This window comes from Silurus meridionalis, chromosome 19, assembly GCF_014805685.1.
Source record: "Silurus meridionalis isolate SWU-2019-XX chromosome 19, ASM1480568v1, whole genome shotgun sequence".
In the NCBI taxonomy this organism is placed as follows: Eukaryota; Metazoa; Chordata; class Actinopteri; order Siluriformes; family Siluridae; genus Silurus; species Silurus meridionalis.
This window is the reverse complement of record NC_060902.1, coordinates 12,881,451-12,900,384: the sequence shown is the minus strand read 5'-3', so window position 1 is coordinate 12,900,384 and position 18,934 is coordinate 12,881,451. Positions and strand designations below refer to the sequence as shown.

The window sequence follows — 18,934 nt, the reverse complement described above, 5'->3', positions numbered from 1 at the left end:
TCGGTGAAATGGCAAAAATGGATAGCATGAATTTCGGCCTAGCAACACGGTAAGGGCGGAAACTAATGACGCAAGATCTACCGATAGGTAGGAGAAGAAACTGAACCCAAAGAAAGTACTTTGCTTTTAGATCCCGAGCACGAATGCAAATATCGCATCGGGATTATTCAGCAGAACAAAATCCTGCCTAATAACTTCGTATGCCAAGAATAAGAGTCCTCACTCTCGGGCGTTTGTGGTTGCAAGAAGGTGGAAGCTCATTTAGTATTTTAGGGTCTTTATTTTCAGTATTTATCAATGGACAAAGCACATTTTACACAACAAACCCAGGACATCCTGTGCTGTTTTTTCGATGAGCCATACCTGGAGACGGACGCAGGTAGTAAGTACTATATAGTGTTTATACATATACACATACACACTACTGTATATAGGTGAGCAGTATATGTGTAAAATGCACCTAAGAAAGGTGACCTGTCAGTGTCTTACCTTTAAACAACAAAGCAACAAAGAATTAATAGTATTTCACAAATCAAGCATGTGACAAAACATAGATATGTGTCTCCTTAGACGTGGAATGAAACATACGTGTAAGAAATAGGTCTCGTTAAGGTGTATAACCTCATATCTGAATAAATACTCCAAAAAATGACAAAGGACAAAAATATTAAAACTACCACTTGTTTTTAATATTCCTGAAATGAATATAAAGGTGTCTGTATATATATTATTAAATGTATAGGTCTAGTTTTGTTGTATAATCACTAGAATGATGTATAATACCGAATAAATGAGAAACACTGGATGAAAATATTTATAATAATAAAATATTCCTGAAGTGACTGTAGAAATGTGTGTATAATAATATAATTAGGTCGTGTTAAAGTGTATAATAGGCCTGTGAGCTAAAACCTATAAATATTAACTCTTATCGAAAACAAAATCTTGTGTAATGTTGATCACAATAAATCCCGTCTAATGATTTTAAAGCACCAAATTGACCTGTGATAAATGTCCCTTTAAGAAAAGTGAGGATTTTATGAGAATATAAAGGTCTTTAACACTAGAGATATTTTTTGAATTCAATGCTAAATCTGTTAGCTAGCCCCCCTTTCTGAGTTCGGGTTGTATTTCCGGTTTTGAGAAGAAGGCTGGCGTTTAGTTTCTTATTCTTTCGAGTTCATTTCCACAAAACCAAAATGAAAGTTTGAAAACTTGCCTGTCTTTTTCTCTCTCCCCCTTTTAACACCAGACGAGTTCGACCCGGTGAAGATAGCCAACAAGTTGAAGCAGTTAGGAGACCACTACGATGAGACGGTCATTCAGCCCCTCATGCGTAACATCCAAAAAGCTTCCGCCACTGACCAGGTGTGTGAGACCCCCAATTACCTCCATCCCCATTTACATAATCCACCACACTTTCTGCTAAAGAATTAGCTTTCCATAATACCACAGGACTGCACTACCTTCAAATCATGTCCTAGTTCTCTGCCAGACTTTTTCACATTTGTTGCAAAACCATATTGTTGCAAAAACTCATTTCATAATTATGATCTTTAACCTAGACCAAAGCTTTGTGTGATGTTTCAAAGCTAGAAGTTACTATATTTTATATGCTTTATACACTACACCATATTAACGGCTCACACTGTCAGAGACGTATTCAATTCAGTTCAGTTTTATTGTTGTGCCAAAGATTTACAGAGACAAATAGGTTATAAAATATGAATTTATATCTTAATGCGTATAAGTTCATCCCTTGTGAGCAAGCGGGTGGCGAGAATGGCAAAGTGGGACGATTTTAAGGAACTGTCAGAGGAACCAGACTCAAAAGTGAATGCGTTCTTTTTTTTGGGTGGCACCGAACGTCCATTCTTTATAGTTTATATAATTATATTACATATTTACATATACATTATAGTTTTTAGATGCTTTATACATTGCACAAGAAGCTGAGAATGTCCGGGGGAATCTATTCGATTCTGTTCAGTTTTATCGAACAACAGACATTGTGCCGAAGCTTTACAGTGATCAGTGTTCAAAATATGAATTTATATGCAAGTGTGTATAAGTTTGTTTTTTTTTTCTTTATGAGCAAGCCAGTGGCGATGGCAGCAAGGAAAAGCTCCCCGAGATGGGTTCAAGGAACCTTGAGAGGAACCAGACTCTAAAGAAAACTGGTCCTCGTCGGGTGGGGCACACCAAAGAAAATGGAACACGCTTGTTCTCATTCTTGCTTTTGTCTTTTTAAATGTAATTGAAAAAAATCTACATGAATAATTTGGCAATAATCGCGGCAGCTGAAAATGCTGCATGCTTCAGATATTTATAGTTCTAACTCTTCCGGTTTCCCTGTTTGGATGCCGAATACAGACTAACTGCTGATGTGAGAGTTTTGTTCTCTCACGCTAGTGCAGAACGTACACACACGGTTTGGTGTGTCAGACGCGTCTGCCTCATCGTCGGCATAATCAGGCGATGCCGATTTCATTAAAAAAATTCCAGTCATCGCCCCGATTAACCGGCTGGACGATCAATCGGTCGAGCTCTAATTGAGAATAATATAGGTAATATTAGTGAAAGGCGTTTAAGCCACCAAGCTCAACATACAGATTTCATTCCAAAGTAAATCTTGAATGCTACTGAAGATTACATTGCTTTCTAAATAAATGTTTGTATGCAAATAATTTAGGGTGGATTTTCCATAGCAGGAAACAAAACCAGTTAATTTACATGTGAGGCATTGGCAGACGCCCTTCTCCAGAGCGACTTTTATTTTATTCATACAACCGAGCAGTTATGGGTTAAGAGCCTTGCTCAAGGACCCAGCAGAGGAACTCATGACCTGATCAGAAGTCCAACGCTTCAACCACTAAGCTAACCCTTATCCAGTGCAGTGACATCATTGTTTTTGATAGGTCATGTGCTTTTTATTTCTTAAATTGTTTCCTTGTTTACTGTCCTTGCTGCCCTGCCCTGTTTTTTGGTTTTTCCCTACAAGAATGCAAGGGAGGGTAGAAACTAAATGAATTAAGGATTGAAGAAAAATCAATGATTAACGTATATCCCAAATGAGATGTGATGACTCTCCATCATCATGCCATATTAATTTATTGATGGTAAGATGTATTACACGGTTGTTCAGACTTATCCAGAAAGGTCAGGTGTTGGTGTAAATTTTCATTCCACCCAAAGCTTGAGGCACACCTGAAATCCGAGATTAAACAGGTGGAATAATATGTGGGTCCCAATAGACTGAAATCAAAACAGTCCATGTGCAGGTACAATTGGACCCCAATGAAGAAGAGGGCATGAATAATCTGTATATACACATTAAAACATCACATGTGCAAATGATTTTTAAGTCTGTACAAAATTGTGACTTCTATTGCATACTTTGACATTTATTGAAAAGTTGTCATTTTTGGAGTAATAATTGCCCTGTCCAGGGTTTGTTCTTAAAATAACACGCCATATCACCACCATGTATAGGTAGAGCATGTAAACCCATTAGCCTGTTTTTCATTTTTCAGGCGGCGGTGTTCACAGACAGCGTGGACGTCCTGTGTAATTCATGGGTGGCTGAAGGACCTGAAGTTACCCGTGAGAAGTGTCTCCTGAAAGCTACAATGGCACTATCACTATACATAAAGAATAACTGCCCAGACCTCACTTCAAATGTACGCGGTGCCATATTTAACATTCTCAACAATCGTCTGGGGGGTTGGATCATGCAGCAGGGAGGATGGGTAAGTTTTGACTTAACAACTTGCTCTTACTAAAGAAATTGAATTTTGTTTAAATTGAGAAGCTAAGTCTGCTAATTCCACTCATTTGACTTTTCATACTAGCTGATCCCCGAGGTTGTTCTAGATATTGAAACTGTTCATTGAAAGTGAAGTTGACTGAGTTTTTACTATATACAGGGTTTCCACAGAGACTTGAAAAGTCTAAAATAAAATAAATGAACTTGGTTAAACCTGTAGAAACCCTGTATATAGATCCAATTTTCAGCCATCATCCTTCTCCTGATTACTAATGCCGATGGTCTTAAATAATGTGGCCCACAGTCTCGCTATGTTCTGGTTACCAAACCTGAATGCTTGTTTTTTCCTGGTTTAACATTGTGTATTATAAAAAGAAACCAAAATTCATCAAATGTAAATGCTGATTGGACGCATGCTGAAGTTGACGCATTGGAACAAAATGAGTCATTTCTCAAGCACAGGCACTTCCTCATATCTTTGATGGTGTTAAACCCGCTTTGCATCTGATGATCTACTCGTTTCAAAAGAAAACACATGCGGTTTATCAATGTGCTGAATATTAGCAAACAGCATTGCATGTGACCATAAAATGTTTTTTTGTTTGTTTGTTTGTTTTTAGTACTACACTGCACTGTCATTTTTGTTTTTAGTACCTGTATTTAGGGCTGAAAATATAAAAAAAAAAACTCTAAACATTTCCTTTTCTTTTTTTTCAGGGGCAATTATAAAACCAATGGGAAGAATGTGATGTCACTTCTTTCTCAGGAATTTTGTCTGTGAAACACAAGATAAAAACAGTAAAGAGACCAAGATTTTCAAATGGCTACAACTCAACAAATGAAGTATGAAAAAACACCTTCAAATAATGTATGATACGTGGATGCAATTATGCCTTTTTTTAATTCAGCTACCAAACTACAGACGTTACAATAATGGCCATTGGACTTCCTGACTTTCACTTTACTTTCACTTTAGCACAATCTGCACTTGTTTCACAAACTTGAATCATGGTCTGGGTGACTGTATTGATCTTGTTAACAACTAGTAGAATTATTTCAACAACAAAAAATTGTTTACTTTTCTTTTTTTTTATTTTAAGAACTACTAATGTCCCTAATGGTGCATTTCTAACAGATTATCATTGAACGAGAAATTGTTGAAATTTGTATAATAAAAAAGACAGTGTATGTCTGATTTATATTGTCAGCCTCCTTAATGATCATTTTATTAATTTACATTCATCAACTGCAAGAGGTTTCTTTGTCAAAGCACTGAACAAGATATCCAAATGAAGATAAACAATAAGCTTCATTATCACGGGCGATTTTATCCCTGCCGGAAGGGGGCAGCACTTCACTGAATAATCATTATTTCACAATCACCACAACAGCATAAGGTGCATACTATATTTTGCAGGCAATGCTGTGGTGCTTGTGGGACTGGGTATGATGTATTAGTGGTGAGGAGAAAATTAAATTCTAGATTCAGTAGCAAATTTACTCATGTAGAAACAATTTATAGAAATTCGATATTACCATTTAGTATCTATTTGTAAATTCGACCTAGTTATGGATTGCATAAATACACCACTGCCTTGCGTTGATTTGTATTCAAGCTCCGCTATGCCTGATATCATTTTTGCATTTGGGCCTGTCACCACTCTCACTTGCACCAGGCTGCATTTTTCAGAAGAGATATATTGCATAAAAACATCCTATAAATGATGAATGATTATATGGAACAGCCATAAATCATTTTTATATGATTTAATTTTAAGCCCCCCAAAAAAGAGAAAAAACTGCAAAATTTAAATAAAGGAATTATTCTACACACCTGCAGAGGTGAGGACTTACCAGATTTCTCTACCTACACAACCTTATCCTGAATAGAATGCAGAACCAAAACAGGAAAGCAACACTGCATCAATTTATATTCAGATAGTGGATGTCAGAGTCTCACTTCTGATCAGCTCTCTTAAAATAGCTGTGGCTTTTTCAATAATGCTGCATTTTACGATAAACACCATGACGTGTGTGTGCAGATGGTCATGACATTCATATCTAATGGAGGTATTTTTAATATATGTGGTGAGTATGTGGTTGCTTTATCTTTGCTTCTTGGGTGGGGAGCAACTCTGAAAGAATCGGTGGCTGAAAATATCATCAGTACTATAAAAACACTATTAGGACTTTATTAGTATGTTTTGAACCGGAATAATTCGCCGTTACGTCTTGTTTGTTATGTCACAGTGATGTTCTCCTGCTCAAAGCAATACAGATATCAAACATTCTGTGAATGGTCTGCACTTAAGCACGTTGAGCTTAAGCATGCCTCGAGGAGATGATCGTGCTTTCAGCAGCTCAGATTCATCTTCTGTTGGTTACGTCGAACAGCTGTAATGCGTCTGAGATGAGTTAAACTTGTAAAAACGATAAAAATGGTAAAAAAAAAAAAAAAAAACGTTACGGAGGTCTAATTCTCAACAGCAGAGGAGTTCAGACTTAAGCATGTTGTCGATTAAAATTTGCCCTTTCTTTAAAAAACAAAATCCTTAATACATCATTCCCCTTCACTATAAATGTTACAGTATTCGTTTCGACACACGGCTGTTGCCTGGTCTGCGCAAGGCCTGATGTGGCTATAAGCACTTTAGAGTTGATGCTATAAAGCTTGCGAATCTCATTTAAGAAAAACGGGAAATCACAAACACGATCCACAAAAGCTTGGTGCTATACAGCATGTTGATTTTCCACTAACACAAGCAGTTTTCATATTCAATGGACCTCTGAAGATCTCGCGTGGCGGTTTGAATATTTCCGTGAGACAGAATGCTGCATCTTCTGAATGTCCTCACATGAGGAAATACGAGTCAAGACATCACAGGATCTCGGACCTGGATGTTAAATGTTAATGCTACGTTTGCTGTTCTAGCTAAATCAAAGGTCATTATGATGCCGCATTCTCTTCTCCAGACTTCCCCTTCGTCGGGTGGCTTTACTGGCCAGTTGGTTCACTTTCTTGCAGCAGACATAACGTTCCCAGATCTTGACGAAGGCAATGCGGAATTTCCTGATACGAAAGGCATATATGACCGGGTTGACGGCTGAGTTGCCGTGACTAAGCAAGATAGCTACATAGATAATAAGATTAGTTTTAGGACTGGGGCTAAACAGAGTAATGCAGTTCAGGATGTGCAGGGGTAACCAGCTTATGGCAAAGAGAAAAAGCACCAGAGCGAGAGATTTTGCCAGTTTGAGTTCTTTTCCATAATAACGGCTGGGATCAGTTTGGCTGGCCGACTTATTGATCCGCTTATTGAGCTGCTTGTGGATCATGTAGAAAATCTCAAAGTATATGACAAGCATGAGGACGAGCGGGGGCAGCACACAGCCGAAAAAGTTGAAGTAGACCATGTACTGCATGCTGATGACATTCTCGAATTTACAGATGACGTCGGGGTTGGGGCCCTCAGAGCTGTTGGTATGGTTGAATTTCTGCAGGTTGTTCCAGCCAAACATGGGAGTTAAGCCTACGATGAGGGCCACCAGCCAGCACACTAATACCGCTGTTCCAGCTCTTTTTGGTGTCACCACTCGCTTGTAGCTAAAGAACAACACAGAGAATAAAAAATCGAAAATCAGAAATCTTTTAATTTGTAAATGTAGTATTAAATTGCTGTATTATTATTTCAGTGTTTAAAAACAAAAGAAAAGGTTTCAAAATGTGTTTTGCAAAATAAGTGTTCACCCTATCGTTTAGTGCAGATGCATGTGCTACAGCAAACCGATGCCCACCAGCCGACAGAACAAAATTGGTCATGAAAGAACGTGTGCGTGAAAGAGTGTGTAACGCTGCCCTGTGACACAGCATGTGTAGCAGTTTAAAATCTGCACCCGGATGGCTTCACGTGTATGGCAAGAAGAACGTGTTTGTCGTCCCCATCTCCAGCTGGTAGCTGTCATAAGATGGAGAGATCCAGAAGCTGTCATATGATTAAACTGGTTTATGTCAAAACGCCTTACAGAGAGTGAGGACTGGATTTCTCAAAATCATAATAAAATAAAGATGACATTTCAAATTCTGACGCTTTTTGGAAAACTGGGTTTTAAAAGAATAGTTCATCTTAGGAAAAGTATAAAGTTCAATATTCGCATTCCACTGAATCGTTTAACCACATCACATTACCCGCTCTGAGAATTTAGGTCAACTAAATAATAAGTGCACGTTTCCATCACCACCATTGTTCCTAAAATCCTAATGATCACTATTTTTTCTGGAATCATGATAATCACCATTTTTTCCTGGAATCATGATCACCACCAATGTTCCTGGGGTCCATGATCATGATAAAGTGAGAGATTTTATGCTATTTTTTAAGTTGCTAATATTTAAGGTCTAAATTTATTTTGTACAAAAGATGTGAAAGGTTTGTATTCATGTACTAAGACCTTGAAAGTTTACCAATACTCAGAGCTGCAAACTTCTCTGAAAGTCAATTTGATTTTAATTTTTAAAACTTGTTCTATGCATTCCCTAGAAACAGGCCATGTTCAGACAAGTGCTCTGCTTCTAATTAACATTTGAATGAAAAAAAATTAAATAAAAAAAAATAATTATATATATATATATATATATATATATATATATATATATATATATATATATATATATATATATACATACAGTGCCCTCCACGATTATTGGCACCCCTGTTTAAGATGTGGTCGTGGACCTCAAAGATTCTCCTTTTTCTTAAAACAACATAGAACCCAAATGCAAAAAAAGAGAAAAATCCAACCTTTTATTTAAGTACATTACTTTGGTGGTAAAAAAAATCACACATTTAGAAAGAAAAAAAAACCTTGAAATCATGTGTGCCACGATTATTGGCATCCCTGATGTTAATACTTTGTACAACCTCCTTTTGCCAACAAGACAGCACTTAATCTCCTCCTATAACATTTCACAAGATTGGAGAACACAGAGAGAGGATTTTGACCATTCTTCTTTGCACAATCTTTCTAGATCATCCAGTGTCCTGGGTCCTCTCTTATGCACTCTTCTCTTTAGCTCGCCCCACAGGTTTTCGATTGGGTTGAGGTCTGTGGACTGAGATGGCCATGGGAGGACCTTGAGTTTGTGACTGCTGAACCACTTTTGTGTAGATTTTGCCACATGTTTTGGATCATTATCCTGCTGAAAGACCCAATGACGACCCATCTTCAGCTTTCTGGCAGAGGCCATCAGGTTTTTATTTAAAATATCCTGGTACTTCAAAGCGTTCATAATGCCATGCACCCTAACAAGGTTCCCAGGGCCTTTGGAAGAGAAACAGGCCCACAGCATCACAGATCCTCCACCATACTTCACGGTGGGCATGAGGTGCTTTTCGGCATACTCATCTTTTGTTTTACGCCAGACCCACTTAGAGTGTTTGTTGCCAAAAAGCTCAATCTTAGTCTCATCTGACCAAAGCACACGATCCCAGTTGAAGTCCCAGTACCGCTTAGCAAACTCCAGACGTTTACGTTTGTGAGTGTTAGTGAGAAAAGGCTTTTTCCTTGCATGCCTCCCAAACAGCTTGTTGGCATGTAGAGAGCGTCTGATGGTTGTTTTGGAGACTCTGTGACCCCAAGATGCCACTCTTTGATGCAATTCTGTGACGGTGAGCTTGGGAAATTTTTTTACTTCTCTTACCATCCTCCTCACTGTGCATTGTGGCAAGATAAACTTGGGACCTCTTCCAGCCTTGTTTGTCACTGTTCCAGTTATTTTAAACTTCTTAATGATTCCTCTGACTGTAGATACCGGCAAGTTAAGGCGAGTGGCTATTTTCTTGTAGCCATTGCCTGACTTATGAAGGTCGACACACATCTGCCTTACTTGAATGGTGTGTTCTCTTGTCTTTGCCATGTTGACAAATGGGTAAGAGAATTAGGCCTCTGTGTCACGTCATATTTATACCCCAGGGAAACAGGAAATCATGAATTACTAATTAAAAGTCCCTAGATACCCTGACCAACGTTAGCAACTACAGAAAAATATATTAAAAAAAAAAATAATAATAATTTTTCAGAGGAATTGTTAGGGGTGCCAATAATCGTGGCACACATGATTTCAAGGTTTTTTTTTTTTTCTAAATGTGTGATTTTTTTACCACCAAAGTAATGTACTTAAATAAAGGTTGGATTTTCTCTTTTTGCATTTGGGTTCTATGTTGTTTTAAGAAAAAGGAGAATTTTTAGAGGTCCACGACCACATCTTAAACAGGGGTGCCAATAATCGTGGAGGGCACTGTATATATATTATATGTATATGTATTCACCTTATGGTTTAATGTGTTGTGCTTTATAACAAGTTTTTTAAGATCACATTTTCCCATTCTGATATAAACAATAATTGATACTTATATATGTACAATTTTATGTGTGGTCACATTATTGGCTAATTGGAAAACTTAATTTGTAGGAATTCTGGTGTTGCAGATAAACTGAAATTCCAAATCAGTTCCAAAGAGAAATTTAAAAAGGCCAGCAAATTGGATCATATACAATGGAAACACATGCACTATACTCTTAGCAAGTGAAGTTACAAGTAACTTGTCAGTTACATTTTCTTAGGTGTAAAACAGGAAACTGTTGCTAAACACTGATGACAAAAATGCTGACTGCATTAGATTAGTTTGTAATGCTTCTTTAAGGATGCTTGTAGCGGGGTCTATCTAACCCCTCCGTTGAATTAATACAGTACATAAACTCCACTGCACTAAGGGACTGCATCAATATTGAATCATGGAAACAGTATTGGCAACACTGGCCAACCACAGACTAATATAACCAACATATAGAATGTGAATTATCTAAAACCATTATTTTTTTTTTCCCTCCCACAAAAGGTTCTCAAAGTGGACCCATGGTAATTAAAACATTGTTATAAAAGCTGTTGTTGGAGAAGTTTCATCATAAAATTGCATTTGTTATTGCATTGCAGTATTGACCACACTGGCCAACCATATTTCCACATACACCAAAGAATATATGCAACACATATTAAGTGAATTATCTGAAACCATTTTTCCCCTCCCCCAAAAGGTCCTCAAAGTGGACTTATGGTCAATAAAACATCGTTTTAAAAGCTTTTGTTAGAGAAGGTTCATTATAAAATTGCATTTGTTATGGTTCTGACACGCCTGTTTGGGGTGTAATCTAAACCTCAGTAAATACTATATTGGAAACTGAATGTAATTTAAATATAGAAAACTGTGTTTTGGGTTTATGCCTAATAATAAATTATATAATATAATCTTCTAGGAAATACATTTACCGTGTACTATGTACCACTGTGTATAGTAGAAATGACAATAAAAGCCTCTTGAGTCTTGACTTGACATACATCTTTTTAAGCTAAAGGGGTCCCTGGCTGCACAGAACTTCTCTAAAGATCATTTTTAGGTTCTGTGGGCTACATTATGACTCATCAACATCTTTTCATAAACATCTGAACCCACTATCCATTTTAAAATGATTCATCTTGGCCAAGCGTTAAATGGCTTGTGTATCAGTAGTCTATTGTAATATTCTTGTTTTTGGGCAGTTGTACTCAGCTCAGGCATCAGACTACTGACGGGATAGTCATGAGTTCAGTGAGTATCATATGAGTTCAGAGTATCAGTCAGCCCTGGACACACTGCAGAGGTCACTGCAGATGCTGATTTATAGAGTCAATTTTAAAAGTTAAGACTGCTAGTGAAATGTGATTAAAACATGACTAGCTAAAAAAAGATGGAAAAAAATATAATGTATGCGTTTTATTAGATGCAGACAATATCTAGTGAGCGCGTGTGAAAATACCTATAACATGCGTGAATTTCCCCATTGTGCGGGACATTACATGACGTGTGGGACATTACCAAGTGTGCGGGACATTACAGTGTGCGGGACATTACATGACGTGTGGGACATTATCAAGTGTGCAGGACATTAGAGAGTGTGCGGGACATTGCATAGTGTGTGTGAATATTATAGTGTGTGAGTGACATTACTAAGTATGCAGGACATTACCAAATGTGCGGGACATTACAGAGTGTGTGGGACATTACAGAGTGTGTGTGTGTGAATATTATAGTGTGTGAGTGACATTAATAAGTATGCAGGACATTACCGAGTGTGCGGGACATTGCATTGTGTGCGTAAATATTATAGTGTGTGCGACATTACTAAGTGTGCGGGACATTACAGAGTGTGCGGGACATTACAGAGTGTTTGGGTGACATTACTAAGTATGCAGGACATTACCGAGTGTGTGGGACATTACAGAGTGTGTGTGAATATTATAGTGTGTGAGTGACATTACTAAGTATGCAGGACATTACCGAGTGTGCGGGACATTGCCTAGTATGCGTGAATATTATAGTGTATGTGTGACATTACCAAGTGTGTGGAACATTACAAGTGTGCGGGACAATTCATAGTGTGCGTAAATATTATAGTGTGTGTGTGTCATTACTGAGTGTGCGGGACATTGCATAGTGTGTGTAAATATTATAGTGTGTGTGTGTGTGTGTGTGTGTGTGTGTGTGTGAGAGAGAGAGAGAGAGAGAGAGAGAGAGACACATTACCAAGTGTGCAGGACATTGCCGAGTGTGCGGACATTACAGAGTGTGCGGAAATATTATAGTGTGTGTGTGTGTGTGTGTGTGTGTGTGTGTGTGTGTGTGTGTGTGTGTGTGAGTGTGAGTGTGTGAGAGAGAGAGACATTACCAAGTGTGCAGGACATTGCCGAGTATGCGGGACATTACAGAGTGTGCGGAAATATTATAGTGTGTGTGTGTGTGTGTGTGTGTGTGTGTGTGTGTGTGTGTGTGTGTGTGTGTGTGAGAGAGAGAGAAAGACATTACCCAGTGTGCAGGACATTGCCGAGTGTGCGGACATTACAGAGAGTGCGGAAATATTATTGTGTGTGTGTGTGTGTGTGTGTGTGTGAGAGAGAGAGACATTACCAAGTGTGCAGGACATTACCGAGTGTGCGTGAATGTTATAGTGTGTGTGTGTGTGTGTGTGTGTGTGTGTGTGTGTGTGTGTGTGTGTGTGTGTGTGTGTGTGTGACACATGGCGCATGGCATGCGGTACATTACACAGTGTGCGAGAAATTACCATGCACGCAGGCTAGGTGACATTACCTGAGCGGGATCTTGACCCTCAGGTAGCGGTCAATGGCGATGGCGAGGAGAGCTAAGATGGAGCTCTGGGTGAGAACGAGCATAACGCAGGCGACCATCAGACAGCTGTAAAAGTGAGTCCTCATTCCGGTGCTGATTGTAATCGCCAGGGGAATGACCAGAGCCCCGACGGCGATGTCTGCCAACGCCAAACTGACAACGAAGTAAAAAGTGGTGTCCCTCAGCGAGCGGTTTATCTTCACTGCCCAAACCACCATCACATTCCCCAAGACGGAGGCGAGAGCGATCACTACCTCCATCCCGATGTACAGAGGAGGTGAAGACTTTTCATCGGTCATCGTCGCCTGGTAAGTTGCAAAACTGTGAATTGAAAGCGAAATGCAGATGAATACAAGAGCACGGTGTGCAAAAGTTGAATCGTTCAAATGCTGTTTTTTCCCCAGAACGCACAATTACCCGGGGGGTTCACTTCTTCTTAGCGGGGCGAGAAAACACCAAACGACATCCGGCGTGTCCAAAATGCGTGTGCGTAACCATGGCAGGACGTGCTTGCTGTCAAACCCAGCCGCTGACTCATCCCGAGCGCTTTCAGGGTGTCCATAAATCTAAATCCATTATCCCGTTAATAATTACGGTAATAATATTCCTCATAATGAAATCCGGTAATAATAATAATAAAAAAATAAAAATAAAAAGTACGTTTGTTTTTCCTTACAAGGAACACAAGTGCATCCACTCCATGACCTAATCCAAACACACACACACACACACACACACACACACACACACACAGAGCGCTGCACTATGGACTCGGATTTCCAGAGAAAACTGAAACGCAGAGATTCGCTTCCTGCGTCCGCGTTTCCTTCCAAAGCGCCGCGTTCTGTTCAGTCGCGACGGTCATGTGACCAGTTCCACTGTCCTGGACCAATCAGATCGCCTCAAGGTGTATACCTACACTCCACGTAGGTGCGCCAGAAAAACAGCATGTGGTGCTGAAAAAAAGGCACAAGAACGTTTATTTCGTACACACTAAATAACGAATAGAAGGGTTCTTTCTTTTTTTTTTTTTAATACCTTTAAAATGACACCTTGCCAGACATGTTTCCATAATGTAACTGTCGAGCATTCTTATTACTCAAGGGCATGAATGTAAGGATGCACAATATTAACCCAATGTATACCTGGTTGCATTTATTAGGTATCCAGACTGTAATATACTGTACATCTTGCCACAAAATGGACCAAAATGGTCCCACTTTTCCTCCACATTTTTTCATTGTTGTCCTGTGATGGTGACGATAATGATTATGATGATGATTATCATCTGCTTCTTGGTAATCGCTAATGTTTGAAAAGGTATATGATTCTGCAGAAATGAAAAAAAAACATTTTAACGCATAGGTCTCCAACAATTTGAACCAAAAAAAAAAGACAGCGATCCATAAATAACATTAAATATCTACTCTATACTGAATGCACTTGGCTTATTCTAAAAAAAAAAAAAAAAAAAAAGCGAGGTATAAAAGCCCTTACTGGTAGGAGTACCTTTTTAGGAATTGGCAATGAACCTTTAAAGAAGCACTGAAGAACACTGTCCTCAAAATATGTACATAAATGCTATTCAGTATAGTAGCAGGAGATTTGCTCCAACCAAGTAGGTGGTCAGGAGCTCATAAAAATGAGTTTTATATACTGCACTACTGGTTCCAGGAAGCCTTTATTGATTACACCAGCATTTCTTATGTAAAACAAACATTTATTTAAACGTTGAGCTCAGCCTTGAACATGTAATTACGTAAGGATTACTAAATAAACCTCATAAACCTTATGAGGATGTTACAAGTGCATTCATCTTGTGTGTTAGACTGATAAGAACACAATGCTAGATTTATTGAAAACCACAAAGATTTTTTGATTCCTGGGCAATGCTGTGTTTTACAAGAGCTATGACATCATTACACTGTATGTCTCATTCGTCATATTACTGTTAATAGGAATGAAAGGTTGCCTAGGGCGTGGAAATGCTCTTCCTAGTGCTAAATATAGCAGGAGCAAAGATAAATTCTGGAATTCAAATTGTAGGCAAATGGAAGCTATATTTTAGTCAAATGGAAACTGTCTAGATTGTACACTGTGTTTGTACTTATTAAACTGCATTATCCTTACAAAGCTTATATATTTTTTGGAGCCATGCATAAATCTAGCCTATTATGCACTATACATTTGAAAATAGTCAACTGGATTATCCCCCCAAGTGTTCCCCTTAACTGACCTTCTTTTGTTGTTGTTGTTGTTTTATCCGTGACATTTCTCTAGCTGTAGCTTTAGAATAACATTACAGACCCGTTATCATGTTATGATAATTGCTAGTAGGTTTGCCAGCATCAGTACATTTATTATATTCAATTATTATATTACATTGTAAGCACAAGGTCCTTGTGTAATGATAATAAAATAAGCAAGACCTTCAGTTGTCTTAAAACGATGAAAATCAGGAGCTCTAGCAAAGCTTTAATCACTAGCAAAGGCTCTTTAAGTTTTACTGACTTCCCAAAAATATGCTGGTATGCTGGTATTTCCTCTAGGGATAAATGTGTCTATGTATGTTGTCTCACAATGGACTGGAGCCCCATCCTGGGTGGGCTCTCATTTCTCTGCTAAATTACTGACTTTGCAAGTGTCTGGAAGGAGATGCAGGATAATATGGACTCTCTAGAGGACCACGATAAATGTCAGGAGGAGGGAAATGATCAAGCCTCAAGGTTTTCCAGCAAAGAACGTAAAGGTGAGTATTCTATATTTGATATCAATTGAGGCACACAGTAACTCATTTGGAGCATAGATGCAGAAGCAATAGAAATAGAAAATTATTGTATTCTTTTTATTAGAGCAATGCTATGCCCAAAAAAATCATGTTGTCTTTTCTAACACTGTTTTGCACAGATATACTGCATGTAGAGTGCGGGGAAATATGTATTCGAACATATAATCTAAAACTTAATTTTCCATTTTTTTTTTTTTCACTACATACAGTATATACCCTTCACATGTGCACATACAGTATATAGTGTCTTTGCTTATATGCCAACTATAACCTGAAAACCAGTGATGAATGAAGTCCAAAACATTGATTATGGCATTATACCTCTCAACGGGTGGGATGTATTAGGCAGCAAGTGAGCAATTAGTTGATGTGTTGTAAGCAGGAAAGCAAGGATAAGGAATGTCACTGTCAGACAGAAAAGTCTTATTGCTTCGGAGAGGGCAAAACCCAATATATCATAAGAGAAAATCTGTTGCTTCAGAATGTCTGATCTTAGCGACTTTGATGGATAAATGTCTTGGCAGGAGCATCTTTCAAACTGCAGGTCTTGTGGGGTGGTTTCCAGTATGCACTTGGTAGTACCTACCAAAATGTCTCTTTTAATGTGCCTCTTGGCTTTGATATTTCCTTCTTTATCATTAGTCTGAAAGCATGCTGAGAGCTTCCACCTGTTCAGGGATGATTAGCTGTGTTTTCAACTTTCCACCTGCATATTAGTGAAGCAATTATATTGATTTGAATGTTTAAGGTCTTTGCTGTGGTTTGAATGCAGTCTTCACTCAAGTGCTGTTTAATAATGTTGTCCATGAGAACCATAGGAGGTTCTTTCACCATTTAATGGTTGTTAAAAAGAGCTTTAGCTTTTCTCATATGCATGTATTTGTATAGCATGCTTAATAATGGACATTCTCCAAAAGCAGCTTTATGGAAATAAATAGATAATGACTATATACATAAAAATGTATAAATTAGTCCCTCTAAGTTTCTTCCTAATGAGCAAGCCAGTGGCAAGAAAAAACTCCCTGAGACTGTATGAAGGTGAAACCTTGAGAGGAACCAGACTTCATCCCCCATTCATCCCCCATTCTCATCTAGGTGACACCAAATCACAATTTATTATAGTTTCCTCATCCATCCAAATCTATCTTCATGGTTCCTAAATTTTATCCTTCCACAGTAGCCTCATGGATCCTAAGATGCCATTCTCAGCTGCACCATTTCCATTCACTTTAAACAATGGCTTATGTAACTCAGATTGGTCCCTTATGAACTTTAGCTGCATTTGGACTGATTTGCCTTGCACTGCAAAACATCTGCAATCCAGATGTCTTGATGTTAACCTACTCAAACAGCCGGTGTTGACGACATGTCGCCTGCATACCATCCCACTGATTATTTATCTTATCAGCATGCACGCCTTCACTTGTCTTGTCAAGGCTGAAGAGCAGCAAAAACACACTGCTTTTCTTTATAGATAAAGTTTCACCAGAAATACAGATAAGTCATGAGATGGTATAATTTAAACCATAACTAAGAGTTTATCCATCCGTGCATTCCGAGTAATTGCTAGGACCACATATTTATTTAGTCAAGTCTTTTATCAGTAGATTTTTCTTAGGTAAAGGAGCAGATCTGGAGGGATCATAGATATAGAGTGTTCGGTGAACTGGGACATTTGTATGATGTCGTCCCCTCACTCTCACACGTTTACTCAATTTTGTTGATGGTGGTGTGGTGGGTCGTTTCTTATCCCAGAGAGCCCTCATTTCTGTGTTACCTACTGTCTCTTCCTTTTAGTTATGCTGCCATAGCGAGTCTTGCCGGAGTCCCCGACTGCAGAGTGTACTTAACTTTCATGCAACAATAAGGACACACAATATTCCATATCCTTCTCTTCTTGTCACCCTCTCTCTCTCTCTCTCTCTCTCTCTCTCTCTCTCTCTCTCTCTCTCTCTAAACATGCTCCTGAGGTTCCAGGGACCACTGTTCCTGCCCCTCTCCCCTTCCTCGGATCTTCCCACTTCGTCCTGGCCTGCCTCCTGATAGTGTTCTCTTCGACTGGAGGCCACTCTGTGCAGATGGGGACGGTTTCTCATCAATGCCCTGGGGGTTCATGAAATTACGAAGTAAGAACAGGAGCTTTGAGGATGGATTTGGACTGTAGTTAATGTCAACAGCATGCTACACTGATTCAGGAGTACAGTTTGCATCTGATCTCCATCACTGCACCCCGCAACATTGTTTATCTGTAATGAATGGACATTCAGTGCAACCCAGATGAGGATGGGCTTCCTCTTGAGTCTGGTTCCTCTCAAGGTTTCTTCTTTACGCCATCTCGGGGAGTTTTTCCTCGCCACAGTCGCCACCGGCTCACTCATCAGGGACAAACTTACACTTATAAAGAACATATACATTTTTTATCACCACATTATCTGTCTAAAGCTGCTTTAAGACAATATTCATTGTTAAAAGCGCTATACAAATAAAAATGAATTTAGTTTAATTGAATTAATTAAATCTGCCTATTAGCCACATTTGGCCATGGGAACGGACTTTGGGTCTCTCTGCCATAAAGGAAAGCACATGGTCAGTGACATATTTAGATAAGCTGTGGGATAGAAATGATTGGTATTAAAGGCTTGATCTGTGCTGGGAGAACATTTTCCCCAAACCCTTTTATCACCGCTACCCTGCCCTGCCCTGTTGACACAAGGAAGGCTGAGTCATTATTTTCATGTGGTAGATACAGAATTCTAACCCTGTCTACTTGTTGCTGCGTGTCGAGATTCAACAGAACTGGCATCTTGGTCAGGATTTCTGTACTTGAATGTAAACACACACACACACACACACACACACACACACACACACACACACACACACACACACACACACACACACACAATTTCTTTTTTTTCTTTCTTTCTTTCTTTCTTTCTTTCTTTCTTTCTTTCTTTCTTTCTTTCTTTCTTTCTTTTCTTTTTAACTTTTAGAGAGTCAAGTCAAGTCAAGTTTATTTCTATAGCGCTTTTCACAACAGACATTGTCTCAAGTCAGCTTTAAAGAATTTTAAAAGTTAAGGTGAATGGTGTGCATTTATCCCTGATGAGCAGCCATGGTGACTGTGGCAAGGAAAAACTCCCTTAGATGTTATGAGGAAGA

General features: G+C 38.7%; 3 protein-coding genes across 4 annotated transcripts in view; 2 read left to right on the top strand and 1 right to left on the bottom strand.

The window, feature by feature from the left end:
* The first annotated feature begins 38 nt into the window (after nucleotides 1-38).
* On the top strand, nucleotides 39-4,961 carry LOC124401997 (bcl-2-like protein 15). Of its 2 annotated transcripts, none has more exons than XM_046874566.1 (4): nucleotides 39-379; nucleotides 1,253-1,368; nucleotides 3,534-3,749; nucleotides 4,484-4,961. In XM_046874566.1, the coding sequence occupies exons 1-4, from the start codon at nucleotides 298-300 to the stop codon at nucleotides 4,493-4,495; spliced, it is 426 nt and encodes a 141-aa protein (XP_046730522.1). In that variant the 5' UTR covers nucleotides 39-297; the 3' UTR covers nucleotides 4,496-4,961. The 2 variants fall into 2 exon arrangements, with proteins under 2 accessions (XP_046730522.1, XP_046730521.1); XM_046874565.1 differs by having other exon boundaries at nucleotides 42-382.
* A 972-nt stretch (nucleotides 4,962-5,933) lies between these two features.
* On the bottom strand, nucleotides 5,934-13,283 carry LOC124401996 (adenosine receptor A1-like). The gene is made up of 2 exons (XM_046874564.1): nucleotides 12,946-13,283; nucleotides 5,934-7,370 (listed from the first exon to the last, which is right to left on the bottom strand). The coding sequence occupies exons 1-2, from the start codon at nucleotides 13,281-13,283 to the stop codon at nucleotides 6,704-6,706; spliced, it is 1,005 nt and encodes a 334-aa protein (XP_046730520.1). The 3' UTR covers nucleotides 5,934-6,703.
* Nucleotides 13,284-15,444: 2,161 nt separating this feature from the next.
* The window catches only part of LOC124402119 (acidic mammalian chitinase-like), a 74,196-nt gene continuing 70,706 nt past the window's right edge, over nucleotides 15,445-18,934 (top strand). Inside the window, exon 1 of the mRNA XM_046874813.1 lies at nucleotides 15,445-15,733. The gene's annotated coding sequence lies outside the window, so the exon portion shown is untranslated. The remainder of the gene's footprint in view (nucleotides 15,734-18,934) is intronic.